General features: G+C 32.9%; 2 protein-coding genes across 2 annotated transcripts; both read left to right on the top strand.

Annotated features, from left to right (window-relative positions):
• The first annotated feature begins 5,060 nt into the window (after positions 1-5,060).
• Positions 5,061-7,514, top strand: LOC132544777 (C1q-related factor-like). Its single transcript, XM_060208425.1, has 3 exons — positions 5,061-5,334; positions 6,357-6,553; positions 7,305-7,514. Exons 1-3 carry the CDS (start codon positions 5,061-5,063, stop codon positions 7,512-7,514), a joined length of 681 nt encoding a protein of 226 aa, XP_060064408.1.
• A 2,770-nt stretch (positions 7,515-10,284) lies between these two features.
• LOC132544728 (complement C1q subcomponent subunit C-like) lies at positions 10,285-15,163 on the top strand. The gene is made up of 4 exons (XM_060208376.1): positions 10,285-10,323; positions 12,331-12,647; positions 13,777-13,973; positions 14,871-15,163. Exons 2-4 carry the CDS (start codon positions 12,362-12,364, stop codon positions 15,087-15,089), a joined length of 702 nt encoding a protein of 233 aa, XP_060064359.1. The 5' UTR covers positions 10,285-10,323; positions 12,331-12,361; the 3' UTR covers positions 15,090-15,163.

The following is a 15,163-nucleotide window of genomic DNA, read 5'->3' as shown; positions in this document are numbered from 1 at the left end:
AGATGGAAGCGAAATATTTAATGGTTACTATCAGTTTTAGCCTTGTGATGTTACTGGGTGTCATTCCGTCTTAATTTGGTTTCTATTGATAGAAGTACTGTATTAAAGTTAGTTATTTTATGTCAAGATCAGAACCTAGATTTGCTAAAAGGCGTACGCCAGCACGTGCGCTAAAACGTGCGCCAACAAGTAGACGTTACCTTTCAGGCCGGAATAAAATTGTACATCTTTACATTCGCACTCGTAAGGTCACATATATATAAAACTCGTTTGTTTTATCGTTACATGAACGAAATGAAGAATACACACAGCAGCTCTCTGTAGTCTACATACATCTTATATAAAGATCTTGGTAAATTTCGATTGATTTAGATATGGAACTTAAATCTGAATAGTGCGGTTATAAATATTCTAAGGTTTGATATATATCTTATGTATCAGATTATCTGAACATGAAGTAACTGATTAGCAGAGCAATGTTGGCTTTAATTTTGAGTTTAAGGAAGTTACTATTAATACTAGAAGTTGCTATTAGTACTATACATTACTATTAGTTACTATAAATTGCTATTAGTACTATAAGTTGCTATTAATACTATAAGTTGCTATTAGTACTATAAATTACTATTAGTTACTATAAATTGCTATTAGTACTATAAGTTGCTATTAATACTATAAGTTGCTATTAATACTATAAATTACTATTAGTTACTATAAATTGCTATTAGTACTATAAGTTGCTATTAATACTAGAAGTTGCTATTAGTACTATAAATTACTATTAGTTACTATAAATTGCTATTAGTACTATAAGTTGCTATTAATACTATAAGTTGCTATTAGTACTATAAATTACTATTAGTTACTATAAATTGCTATTAGTACTATAAATTACTATTACTATTTAGGTCCTCTTGACTCCCAAGTCAGAAAGATTTACAATAAGAACAATTCCACTTAAAATAAAGATAATATCAATAAAACATTATTCATACAATTGTAGATAGAGAAACATTTTTTATCTTATATGATAAATATTGTTATCATTATTATATAACTATTGCAAACAAGCATACAGCTGATATCACTCGCTCTTGCTGGTCCGGATTGAAACGCAATAGTGTTGGCGGTTCGGGAATCGGGATTGTCGATTCCTAACTAGCTGTGTCTACTGAGTTTCACATGACCCAGATAACGCAAGTCGTTCTGACATGGCTATGTTTATTTTTAATGGCATGCGACGGGCCACGTAGTATTGACCACCTGCTACAAGGCGACGCCATATTTCAGTGTCACGTGCTGTTCACAGAGCGATAAAACATTAAATAATCGTCTATCTGCATGCTAATCATATTACAAGTAGCCTGACTAGCCTACTTATACACAATGAATGTTTCGTTGGCAGTATTGAAACAAAGTGGAAGTCAGGTCAGCTCTGAGATGATAGTGTCCATGTTTATCTGTATAGCCATACAAAAGAACTCAATCATGTTAGCACTAAATTATTTTTTTCTCACAATGGAGCCCGTCAATCTTATCTTAATATTCCAAATGATATATATTCTTTGTTGATACATTTCGATGTACATGGTTATGTTTTTACTTCTTAGGATACTCTTGGTGTACAAAGTAAGAATATTGAGGAAAATAGTCATTTTACAAGTATAGCAACAACCACATACGAGCTGCATTATTCAATAGTCGGCAATGATAGCAAAGTGTGTAGTTTACATTATAAAAGATACTTAAATCAGCATTTCAGTTTACAACCATCACGGATATGCAGAACAAGTATACGCCATTATTACAAGCAAGAAAGTCTACATATAATCTTCGGTACTTAGGTTTTCATATACTTATATGTGGATCGGCAAAAATGTTAACCATTTGATATTTCTTTGTTACAATCAATCTACTATCAATCTGCAGTTTAACAATTATTTTTACAGATTCATCTTTTATCAACTATGTTAAATTTCAACTCTTAGTGGTTACAAATATTTCACAATAAAGTGTTTATCAAAATGGGTCCTTCAACACCAATGTGGCATTCATTAATTAATATGTAACATACATGCATGTGAATGTATTTTATTAAAACCTACAATTGCTCTAACGACTTAAAAGAAACGAGAGGATTGTAATAATCGCAACTGTCATATATCTGATAATTTGCTGACAACGTCAAGTCGTGTATATTCCGAACCATGCCACTATTTAAATAATTTGAAATATGACATACAAAATAAAGTACTGTAACAATGACTGTGTAGAGTTCCATTATATTTCTGTCTAATTTTTCACAATGTACCAAAGTCACTGCCTATTTCGAATGTACTTTATTAAGTACGACAACAGATGAAATATTTTCCAAATGCCGAATATTAAAAAATGTGAAAAAAAACCCCCAAAAAACAAAGACCTAAGGTGATCGAATTTATAATTGACAGCATGCCTGTGACGTGTCCAGTTCCTGTTTTGATGCTGGAACTCATTTTGTCGTCACCATGGGCTTATATTTTTTTAAAAAAAATGTCGATATAGAAAAAAATAAAGCGATAATGAATGTGCGGTATGCAAAAACAATTATCATCTGCAAAAATCCGAGGGCATTCAGTAACAAAAGAACGTTCATTTGAAGAACATTTTCTGTTGCTCAATCAGTCTATATTCCATACTCCGATCTTAATTTCCTTGTAACGTTTCAGGAGTCTCCGTTTGAACCTTGAGTTCATTTTGCCTGGTTGTTTAATTTTAGTTTGGTTCTATCATAATTACATGTTGATATGTTCTTGGGTATTTTTTAACCTTTTAATAAAACACACATGCTAACTATGATGCTCACATTTCATCCTTCTAGTGCCCGTTTTGTCTGAAGTTTTGAATGGTGTTACAAAGATATGTCTTTGTCAGATTTTTCATAAGAGTGTTTCATATATATATATATATATATATATATATATATATATATCCTCTAAAAACATAGAAATATAAACTCTGAAACACTTATATATATACATGTATATATATTATATTACAATATATATATTACGGAGTCTTGCGAGATAAAGTGATATCTGTGATGTGACGACATTTTAAAATCTTATTATTTTGATAGAAATTGTCGGGACAGCTTTCATTTATTTTTCAGAAAAGAATCTTGTGGGTCCTAAAATAGATTTTTTCAGATCATCAATAGTGAACAACGACAGTATGTTTTCTTTTTATTACGTATTACGTGAATATACCCTTATGTAAAATGCAAGACATTGTCCATGGAATATTCAAAGTATCCATTCTCATTTAACAACAATCGATTTCAATAACTAACATCATTAACATCATGGCGAACGCAAATACAGGATTTGTTTTTATTACGATCATCATTTGTAAGAGTTTTTCATGTTTCGTTACAAGAAAGATCATATTGTATATAAACGAACGTTTGTCGCAGTGTCACACTCGGGACGTTGATATCACGTTTTTAACAAACGAATCAAATTCAGGAAAAGTATACTAAGGAGATTAGAACTCTAGCTTCTGATATAAATATTTGATATAAAGGAGATTGATTTATTTCATATATACATTCGAATAGTAGCATGGTTCATAATATACACATGTATTTCACGTTGTTAGCAAATCAGCAGATTTATGAAAAGTAAGCAATCCATTGATTTATAGGGCTAGTACAGTTTCTCGTCTAGATTTTGACATCTTTCGATCACTTTGAATTTTCCTCAGTTGTCTCACAAAATCCAAAATTGATGCCTCAGCATTAATAAAATTCTTCAAGTCCTAAGGTCCTAGGGACGAAACAGTTGTACTATGCACTTTCATTCACTGTTTGGCTCTTCTGTTTCCAACTCTAAACTTGTATTACAAAGCGCCATTCACTTGTGTGTCTTTATTCCAAATTTTCAAAATTTATCAAAGAATCATGCATTGTTTTATATTGTTTTATTGACATATACATGACCAGGCGCGTACTTTTTTTACGTACAGTTAGTATTTTAGAGGATTCCCAACTTATTTCTAAAGGTTGGGAAGAATTCCAGACAAAATAGCCTGGTATATAAGGAACGCATATGTTATCTCAGAACACATACAACTAAGGTCGGGATCATCTTTATACCGTATAAGCAGCGGACCGATAGGTAAGTTTGTATTGTTTAATATCATGAGTTTACTTTCAGCAACAGTAAAGAACATATTCTACTGACAATATCATAGAATATATAAAAATAACCAACCTGTAGAAAATGTTCCAAATATTCTACTAACATTGTACGTACTTTAAAGCATTCTATACTTGTCCATACTTTGCAGAATTATGACATTGCAAGAAATTAAGTCAATTCGGAAAGGTGCCAAATTTTAACAATGTTCCTGCGAAGTTTAAAAAAATATATGACGTGCGAAAATTGCAAAATGCTGTAACGCGCGAAATTTGGACAAGATTGTATCTCGCAAAATTTCAACAAAAAAGTATCGCACTAATTTTGGAGAAAGCAGTGTTGCGTGAAATTTCAAACTGAAATTCCATAAAACAACGGCAAAAATATGAACAATAAAGTTATACGGAGACTCATGGAAAATAACAAAGAGAAAAAGACCAAGTCTTCCTGAAGAGTAATTGTCTTCTCCTTCATCGACAATGCCCGCCACATAAATCTTGGCCAATCCAAGCAAGTAATGTTCTCAAATAAGAACAAGGTACACAATAACGGAACCAACAGGCACACTAGCAAGCATCAAATACGTCCAGCCTCATGTCTTACAACGAAATAAAATATTTGTCAATGAGATGAAAATTGCGACCATTACACTTTCAATTCCCGGTCTTTTGAATGAGTTAGTAATATATTACTGCTCATTTTATTTTGTCAAACTCAAAGTTTTTGAGACTTGCATTAACGGCGTCCTCAATGAAAGGAACACGTGTTTAATTTGCAATATTATTACATTTGACAAAGGACAACATACTACCTGTTGCTGAAAAAGTACAATGACATTACAATAAACATAGTTTTTCTTTTGCAGATGAAATAAACGTAGCGATGTATTGGACAACGTTGTTCACTTTAGCGATTACTTTAGCTGTTTCGCTGGTAAACGGCGACAAGGAGAAATACTCGAGATATTCTCCATTGCCGAATCCTCCTCCTCCTCCTGAAAAAGACGATGACGCAACATCTGGTTGCAACTTGAAGGTTGAATGTAAAAACAGAAAAGGGGAACCAGGAATACCTGGTCTGATAGGTGTTCCTGGCCTTCCTGGCCCTTTCGGTTTTCCTGGATTAAAGGGACAGAAAGGAGAACAAGGAACGGAAGGTATGTCGTGTCATTACATTGTAGCATTATAATGATTGTGGTTATCATTAAGTAAAAAATAACAATTGATTTTCCCCCACACATTTCTAAAAAAAAATCAGATTAATTTAATCTTAATTCATTGGTTTAAGTCGTCTTACCTTATTAGGAAATGCTGCTAAATTGGTCACTTGATAAATCTGTGGAAGCTCCAAAAATAAACTATGGACATTTAAATCACATGAACACCTTATTGTCTTTTAATAGCACCATTACATATTTTGTGACATATCCAGACTATTATTTACCGATAGATTCAATGCATCCATTGGAAAGTCATTTCGTTACGAAGTCATATGCAGTTTAACGTCAAACAGGAAATGTTAGTGAAAATATTAATAAAAATCAGTATATGTTTTCATGATTTCAATTCCATAACGGATGAATACAATCTCTCGTTTCTTTCTTATCAACACGTTAGAGAAATGATACTATCAACTATTCCTAAGCTTGTATCGTTGTAAAACATATCTTCACACTCCAAGTGACAATGTACTTTTTCTAACCAGATAAATCGGTAGCATCATTATTGAGATACGAATTCCATATCATATTATTAATTTATTTAATGTTTGAATGTCAAAAAGGTGTGGTTAACATGGACATGTACTGAATGAGGGAGATGACTTTCCATCACTCTCCAGCACACACAAATGGCAAAACTTGATCACAAACAATATATTCCTTCGAATAACTGTATTTCCAGCAGTATATGTTTCCTTTCATCTAATAAAAGAATTACTTGGCAAAGAGTGGGTATATAATCTAAATTGCAAAACAGTAAAGTAGATCACATGCAGATTCACGCAAATCTGAATTTTACTTGATGGGATGCACACTGATCAATGTAGATTAGGCAAAAATCCAATATGAATCACATAAGCTTCATAAAGGAATAAAACATTTATCCATCTTAATTTTGATATTATTTTCGACCAAATGAGTTTGTTTAATCCGTAATCATTAAGTATCTCTTGTTGTAGAATTGACACGATCGGGTGTATCTTTCTTCGCTGCGTTGAACGAAAACATTGGACCTTTGAATGGCCAGGTGATGAAGTACGATTACGTGCTCCTCAACGAAGGTTCAGCATACAACTCCACTTCCGGAAAGTTTACAGTGCCATTTAGTGGTGTTTATGTCTTTAACATTGTAGTGGCTGCACAACATGGAAAAAGTGTAATGTATCCCTTTTCAATTCGATATTTCTAAATAAAAATAATATCCTGTGAAGTAATTTGTATGCACTTTGATTGATGACATAAATGTCATGTTGTATAAGAGTTTTGTAAAACGATTTAGAATTGTTGATTATTCCTGATATAAAGACAAATCCGTGGAAAAGCTCCAAAGCTCTAATTCTCAACTGAGACTGAAAATGATATTGTTTTTAAACAAAAATTGCCATGAGAATATTTTTTCCAGCTAAACATGAAATAAAGTCTTTTTTATGACAACAAAATATGTTTTATGCATTTCAGTTGTTGACTAAACAACCAAAACTGAAAATCAAAAGATCACAGCTTAAAATTTTTCATGTTGCTTTTTTTTCATATACCGCCAGGTTTTATCATAATTTGTCATAATATAATTCACTTATTTGTTACAACATCAATATAAACCCTGCTTTATCATCCCTCCCATATATTAACTTGGATGTTACAGCATCAATATCAGCATCACTTTATTATCCCTCGCATATATTAACTTAGATGTTACAACATCAGTATAAACCTCACTGTATCGTCCATCGAATATATTAACTTAGATGTTACATCATCAATATAAGCCACATTTTATCATCCCTAACAGATATTCACTCAATGCAACAAATATGTATAACCAAACTCTATTATTCCTTTTTCTGGTATTAAAATATCACGTTTGCAAATACTACAGAAACAAATTCTATTGAAATGTTACATTTCAGGCTAGTGTCCAGTTATTCCAGACCAGTGATGGCGAAGACCAGGTAGTTGTAACAGTATGGTCCGAGAGTATTCCAAATTGGAGCCCATCATCAAATACTGTGTATTTGAGTCTCCAGCAGGGACAGAAAGTGTATCTCTTGGCAAACCGAGACCTGAACTCGTATTACTTCGCAAATATGTATACCACGTTCAGTGGACACATGCTGTAAACCACATTTACAAGTTTTGATTTTGACGAACAAAAAGTTTCATGTTCAGAAAAAGCTGAAAAAAACAAAAAAAAAAAAACGCAAAATCGTTTAATGTATATTACTCGTTTTATATCACTCCATGGAATGACCTGAGCTTATAATGTTGACCCTTGCCGTCAAAATTTGGTTTCCAAATATTTCACATTTGATCGATTGTGAACAAGATCTTTCGAAGTACACGACGGGAAATGATATAATAATTATGAACACTTTACTATGCCTTTATTATCCATTATTTAAAATGTTATATTTTCATTCATGCTGAAAAGAAGTAAAACAATAATAATATCAATAATCGTATCAGACTACATTGGTTGATTAGTTTTTGCTTACACATACACTCGTTATCCCCTTTTCGTTTACAGTATAATATTGATTAAAGAGGGCCTCAGCATAACCCTTATCTATGATTCATTTCTTCACCTTTAAATGTAAGGAAGAAGAATTCCAAGGAACAAATTATTCTTGTTAACAATATTACAAACTACTTGTTTGTTGCAAACTGATATGTACAAAAGCACACAACTGAACAGTAATTCGAAATTATGAAATAAACCGCACCTTACGATTAAGCAAAATAATTCATAACTAATCAGCATTGTTTTCTGAAAAACGAATTGATAGCTTACTTGGATTGACTTAGATTTACATATGGAGGGTCAGTGATAATTCAAAAGGTACTTACCGGAACCTACTCTTCTTGTACCACACTTTAACACATTGTGACAAGGTTGTCATAACTATTTTAATTAGATAAATTTCGGTAAAGAAAGTTATGCGCCCAATTAATGCAACTGATGATAAACCTTATTTTATTTTCTAGCGGCACGTGTAACAATAAATGCTCCAGAGAAAGTTTGTGAACGCATCATTTACCAAGCTGTATCAATTCGTGTTTCAGAGTTGTGGATTTTTTTGTGCTATTGATGTACTCCATGGCAACAATAATTTAAAAAAAAAACTTATCCTAAAAGTTATATTTTACGGTATAATAAAAAATATCCCCTAAAAATAAGCGCCAGGGATGCAACATACTCGTCTCTCTCATTTCTTTCAGTCGGTGTTCGTAGATATGCTAGGCAGTCAAAGTTAAAGCTACATGGTGAATGTACCATGTATTCAATCGTTCATGAAAAGCACAATGACATCTCACAAAATAATTTGAAAAATGGAAACGCCAAATGAAACCTACAGGTCAATTAAGACATACTATATATGGCCGTTGTGAGAACTGTGAAGTCATTGAATTTCATATCTAGTAGATAAAAACAGTGATATGTAGTTACAGTACTTACGTACGACATTTTCTAGATTGTATTTCATTGCAAGGTTAAAAAGTCTTTCAAACTTTGATTTCAATTGATCACACATGTATGCTGTCAATATATGTATATGCAGTAAAAAAGGAATTTGAAAAAAACTCCGAAAGAATTATGTTATTATATATCTATCGCATATTTATGCTTTGATATAACCATATCCTAATAGAAATAATTATCAGCATGAACCCTTTATTACTGATTGGTAGTGTATCAGTCAATCTGTGATATTATCTAATTGGAATGTAAATCGCATTTTGCCAAAGCAAACAAAACAATTAACATCACTGAATATGAGATAAAATCCTGGGATAAGATTGAAGAATTTTCGATGTTTACAATTTCCAAATGCGTGCCTTATCTGTCACAACCTTAATTCACTAGAAACCGTTAATGTTTCGTTATTTCAGTTAACATCACCTTATCGAGTTTATAATTTTGCACGATTCACGATAACTTTTAGAGAATATACAATGTAGAACATGGGAAAACAAATGACGAAATACGACTGAAGTTATTATTCACAGCATAACGTTTGCATGGCTTGTTACTATTTTAAATGTAATGAATGAAATATACAAGAGACCTGCTTGTATTCTGTTCTCACATTTCGTAGATAAGAACCTTAAAGGGTAAAGGTCGATGTGAAAAAAATGTGAAGTCTGTCATGTGAACAACCTCGGGGGAGGGGCATCATGTGACACAAAGACTCGTTTTAGGGAGGAGAAGCACTTTTTTAAGAATTAACTTCTAGTAAAAAGTATTGTATGTCCTTAATGAATACACAAACAAACAAAAGCACGTAGATCTACGTTCTGGAGACATCTTCATACTCTCTATATGACATCCGGCCAGATTATACGTAATTACACAGAGAGCGACGGCATGGTCTATTCTCTTAACAACAAGGCAAGAACGTGATCGCAAGTTTTACATTGCAGCAATAAATGTTAACTTGAAGAGAGATGAGAAATTCCTGGGGTATTAGTCACTATATGCAAGAATCTAAAGTTTTTTGGCACAAATAGAGAATATCTTTCCTTAGCATAAAATGTTTTGACAAACATAAGTGACTTAGAGTTTTCATGTTATAAACGCTGTACATTGAATACAAATTAACGGTTTCCCGCATTTTAAAATTTGAGACGGTGTCAATAAGTTTATAACAAAGTAATTTTACTAAATGAGATTAATTAAAGTGATACTCCTGATGCTTGTATAGATCACATAAGATATTTGTAATATTCCAACGTTTTAGAATGTCCCGAACGCATTACTTCTACATAGTTTCAGTATTTTTTTAGTCACAAATAAGAATGCGACGATACAAACTACGTACAGTCTACATTTTAAAGGACTCCCGTAATTATTCCGAAAGTGTGAGGTTTATTTCCTCACAACAAACCCTTCTCCCAGTTCAAGACGCTGTACCAGCTGAGGACCAAAAGGTACGGACACATTTTCCATTATATAGGAATATGTATGTTTCAATTTGACGATTAACTTGGTATATCTTAATGAATTATAATAATGCCTAAAAATCATAGAAATATAATACACAGTAATATAGCATACACTAACAATGTAAAGTATTACTTAAAAATATATTCTATGGCTAACCGAACTTTATAGATATAATGCCATCTTATACAAGGCCTGGTCACAAATTGACTCCGTCTGACGAAACCTTACGAACTTCTTTGGTTTCTTTTTGTGTTTTCCACGATTGTGCTGGAATGAGGCCAGCTGCATCTCAGCCAAAATTGATTCTTTATATTTAACAATGCATACTATTTTTGGATAGAAGGACTATTTTATAGTCACGGCTATTTATATATTTTTATCTATACACCAATACTTTGGTATGTTTCATCGTTTTTATCGATATTAAGTTAGGTATACATAAAATCCATGTATATATGAAGATAACATGCTAACGTATCGTATTTAGCAGTGGCGAGGTGGGGAACGGAAACGCTTCAATAAGCTTTACTTATTTGTTGAAAATTACATAAAATGTCTACGATAATCAGTGACACAAAGACGTTGTATCAAGTCTCATTCCAAAATCACTACATATACGCTACGATTAAGATATTTTCTGAAAACGTTTTATTTATAAAAGTCAAAAATATGTATATCTACTTGAACAAACAGTATAAAAAAAGGATAGAAAAAAATTGAGAGATGTTATTTTGACAGTTATATTCTTTCCATATGGGAATTGCAGATAACGAGTTCCACGATGTTTTTAAAATAATCATATACATATGTTACATGTATTACTAAAACTTCATGGTAAACAGATAGCGGGACGCAATAGAAACAAGACAACCACCCACCATATTGAAACTAGATGTTCAAGATGGATTGTATGTAATACAAAAATGGTATTAGTCCATTACAATTTCTGAAATTGTCTCTTTTAATCTCAAGGGAATGCAAAGCGTTATAGACTTGCACTGAAATCTAGTATCAGAATATAGTTTTCTAGCCACTTTGATATCTTTAAAAATTTATCTTCTAATCCGCAGATATTGTTTTTTCAACCAATCAGTTTTGTTTTGGTAATGCAATCATTGTATAGTGATTTTTTTTCCTTTCTCGTTTTCGTTTGATTTTGTAAGCCTTATTTACAACTTTTCAGAAGTTTCCATGAAAATCGTTTTTCTTTCTTTTTTAAGGGGCGGTGTTGGGGGGGGGGGGCGTTTGGGTAAGGGGTAGTGTTTGGGTGGGGGCGTTGGAGTGGAGGTGGGGTGGTATTAATATTCTTTGTATTTCCTATGCTATTTTACTTGTCTGTTTTATTAAAAATGCATTCATTAACATAAATAGTATTGAAATACATTGAAATTAGTTGTTCACTTCTCTATGATTTTAATGATATCCATCATGAGTGATTCTTTATTCTAGTAATGTCTATAGACGACTAAAATGAATCTAAATACTGATATCGTTGATCTAAAGATTCTGTTCACTTACACTAATTTGCGGTGATACATTCTTACAAATATTATAATCAGTGTTAAGGAGTTCAAGTGCAGGCGATCGCGACGACTGATTTTTGCGAGTTTTCTACGAAAACATAGCGAAATTCAACCGTTCCCGAACATCTACATATAGACATATTCTAATTGAGTTCCGATATTTCTGTTTGCTTATTTGACCTTTAATTCAAATCTTATGCTATCAATTATTCTAATATCACTTTATTTTTATTTGAGGAAGATATGTTTTCTTGTGTAATATTTTTACAGATGGTCTCTAACCTTCTCTAACCTATCATTTAAATCTTCTAATACTACCGATGTTAACTCAAATATCCATCTTTTTCAACTAACTTTATACTCCCGTCCATTCGCCGAACAGTAAGCTTACAAGGCTCAGTCATTTGCACTCCTGTTTTGATAAAGATGAATAAAAATAATATAAACCTATTTTCAAATTTATTTCAGTTTTAGTTTTGCAGAACAATCAAAAGCCACGATGCTTTTAACAACATCATTCATGACCATGTTTGTTTTGGCTGTTTCACTTGTGAATGGCGATAAGGTAAAATACTCAAAGATTTATTCGAACCGAAAGCCCCAGGTGTCTGATGAAAAGTATTACAAACCATCACCCCCTCTTGAGTCTTATGAAGACGAAAATGCAGGATGCACGTTGAAGGTTGAGTGTAAAAACAGGAAAGGTGAACCCGGAAGTGCTGGTCCGAGAGGTTTGACAGGACTTCCTGGTGTGCCCGGACTTCCTGGCCAGAAGGGAGAGTCGGGTACGTAATATGGATATAATAATAATGTTTGTCATAGAGACATACACTTATAATTTACTTTATTAAAACAGTTTTAACACGGTAAATCAGGCAAACTTTAAGAACAATAGTTTAAGAAAAACATTGAACTAGTATGTTCAGGATGACGGACATATATGTGTGAAGCTACAAAAACTCAGTCCCCAGTTACTCTTTTGAATGTACTTGAAATACTTTAAGCTTTTGTAAAATCTATAACAGAATTGTTCGATTTTTGACCTAAAGGGGACTGTTGAGACCGTTTTGTAGGTGAAAGAGGACATTCCACCACCTATTCGGAAAAACAGAAGAAAAGAAATCACTGACTATATTTGGGCATGCAAATCTTAATCGAAGACACAAAGAAACTACATATCTGAATCATTTAAGTTATCAGGAGAAATTGAATGAAGTAACATGTAAAACAGAAACAGCTTATGAAAAACATACACGTTAGTTTCTTAAGTATTTTCGTTATTTGAAATTCACCAAGAATTGTGTCTCTTGCATTGATGATACATTTGGTTTGTACCACAAAAGTGAATGTCGGAGTACTTCACAGCCTCAGATATCGATCTAATGTGTTTTGTACGATACTTCCGAGAAACCTCTTGAGCCTAACTAAGCAGATCATTTCATAGATCGTCTCTTGAAGTCATGATTGCTTCACTAAATAGAGTGAATTAGTGAAGAAGTCACTAGAATTAGATAAAGCTTAACCCTAGCAATCAATAACATTCACTTCTATCAGATATATAAATGTCTTTTTTTATCTTAAAGGACAACCGAGCATGAATATTTCTTAAGGACAATATTGAGAATGAATTTGTTTCTCATTTTGATAGGACAAATGAACCCGAAGGGAATATATGTGGTTCTGCAGTTAATAAATCATGACGAAATGAGTTTTTGTGTTTTCATATAGCTTTAAAACAAGTTTTTCCGATTAACTCAAAACAAAAACGACAAACATTACTATCTACAAATGAACAGATAATATAGTATGTTCCCTCAGACACACTTACCCAGCTGGGTTATCTGATTTCAGGATAAAGTCCGACTATTTATTATTAAACATCTTGTAAATGTTGAAACCGATTTTTTATGGCAGGGACGTCACGACCTCACTTGGCTTTCTTTGTTGCCATGGAGAAAAACATGGGCCCCTTGGATAGTTCGGTGTTGAAGTACCAGCGCGTGCTTCATAACCATGGTTCAGCCTACAGTAAAGATACTGGAATGTTTACAGCACAATCTGCCGGTGTCTATGTCTTCAATATTGTTGTAGCAGCACAAGAAAGAAAAACGGTAGCTTTCCATTTCCAGTTTATAAATGTTTTTTTCACGTTCAATTATCTAGAGACAAAGAAGAGGAAATTATTACGTCATATTATGAATGTCATACACAAGAAAACCGGACAACGTACTATGATTGAACATGTATCTAGTATAGTTCATGATTTCATTTCATTTAAGATTTTTTAAAGACTAAGAAAATTTCTTTACTTGCATTACAAACAATTTCTAAAAACTTCCATAACATCGAGAATATTTTTTAAACATAAAAATAAAAATTCTCTGAAATGAAATCATCGGCTGTTTCTATGACAATAATATCTTCGGACGGTCGGATGGCGCAGTGGTAACGCACTCGCCATTGACTTAGACGTCTGGGGTTCAATTTCCAGAACGGACGTGAAATTGCATGATATCTCACCTGTCCGAAAAAGGTGGGTTATCCCAGATTCTTGTAATTTGCAATTTCCTACCATTGTAAGGTCCCTCGTACGCTTCATTTAATCTGTTAGCTTGATTCGCAATTGTTGTAAAATTAAATGTATACATCTTTGACATTGTTTTTTTTTTGCATAACGTTACCATTCATAAGATTTAAACTTTGAGGAAAAAAGGAAACCCATTAGCGCATAGCTTATCATACGCCCATAATACAGTTTATAAAGCGAGAGTTTTAGTTTTGGCATCGATCATGCCGTTTAAAATGTATCAATATACCATGGACTGTAATGATACTCAATGCAATGACTATGTATAACCAAACCATTTCAGTCCTTCTCCTGGTATTGAAATATCACGTATGCAAATACTACAGGAACCAAACCTAATGAAATGTAAATATCAGATATTTAGTATTGATCGTATAAGTAATAAACTGCAGGAAAAACTAACACGATCGTGATATTTCAGGCTGCCGTCCAGTTATTCCAGACCGGTGAGGGCGAAGACCAGTGGGTTGTGACAGTATGGGCTGAGAGTCTTCCTAGTTGGGGCACATCATCAAATACAGTGTATCTCTCTCTTGACCAGGGACAACAAGTCTATCTAATCGCAAGACCAAATCTTAACTCGTACTACTACGCTAGCATGTATACAACGTTCAGTGGGCATCTTGTCGCGCCTGCTTAATAATTAAAGTCAACATGTGCTAATTCACAGTTCTACAGTGTTAAGAAACTAATAAAAGCATTATATTTCAATAA

Source organism: Ylistrum balloti, unplaced genomic scaffold, assembly GCF_031769215.1.
Source record: "Ylistrum balloti isolate Yb309-2 unplaced genomic scaffold, AGI_CSIRO_Ybal_v1 Utg369808, whole genome shotgun sequence".
Classification (NCBI taxonomy): Eukaryota; Metazoa; Mollusca; class Bivalvia; order Pectinida; family Pectinidae; genus Ylistrum; species Ylistrum balloti.
This window is presented reverse-complemented; position numbering and strand designations above follow the sequence as displayed.

Excerpts from the sequence above, each read along its gene's own strand:
- LOC132544777 (XM_060208425.1), top strand. The coding sequence starts at position 5,061 with ATGTATTGGACAACGTTGTTCACTTTAGCGATTACTTTAGCTGTTTCG. Across the intron at positions 5,335-6,356 it reads AGGAGAACAAGGAACGGAAG|AATTGACACGATCGGGTGTA; the intron begins GTATGTCGTGTC and ends CTCTTGTTGTAG. Across the intron at positions 6,554-7,304 it reads CTGCACAACATGGAAAAAGT|GCTAGTGTCCAGTTATTCCA; the intron begins GTAATGTATCCC and ends GTTACATTTCAG.
- LOC132544728 (XM_060208376.1), top strand. The coding sequence starts at position 12,362 with ATGCTTTTAACAACATCATTCATGACCATGTTTGTTTTGGCTGTTTCA. Across the intron at positions 12,648-13,776 it reads TGGCCAGAAGGGAGAGTCGG|GGACGTCACGACCTCACTTG; the intron begins GTACGTAATATG and ends TTTTTATGGCAG. Across the intron at positions 13,974-14,870 it reads CAGCACAAGAAAGAAAAACG|GCTGCCGTCCAGTTATTCCA; the intron begins GTAGCTTTCCAT and ends GTGATATTTCAG.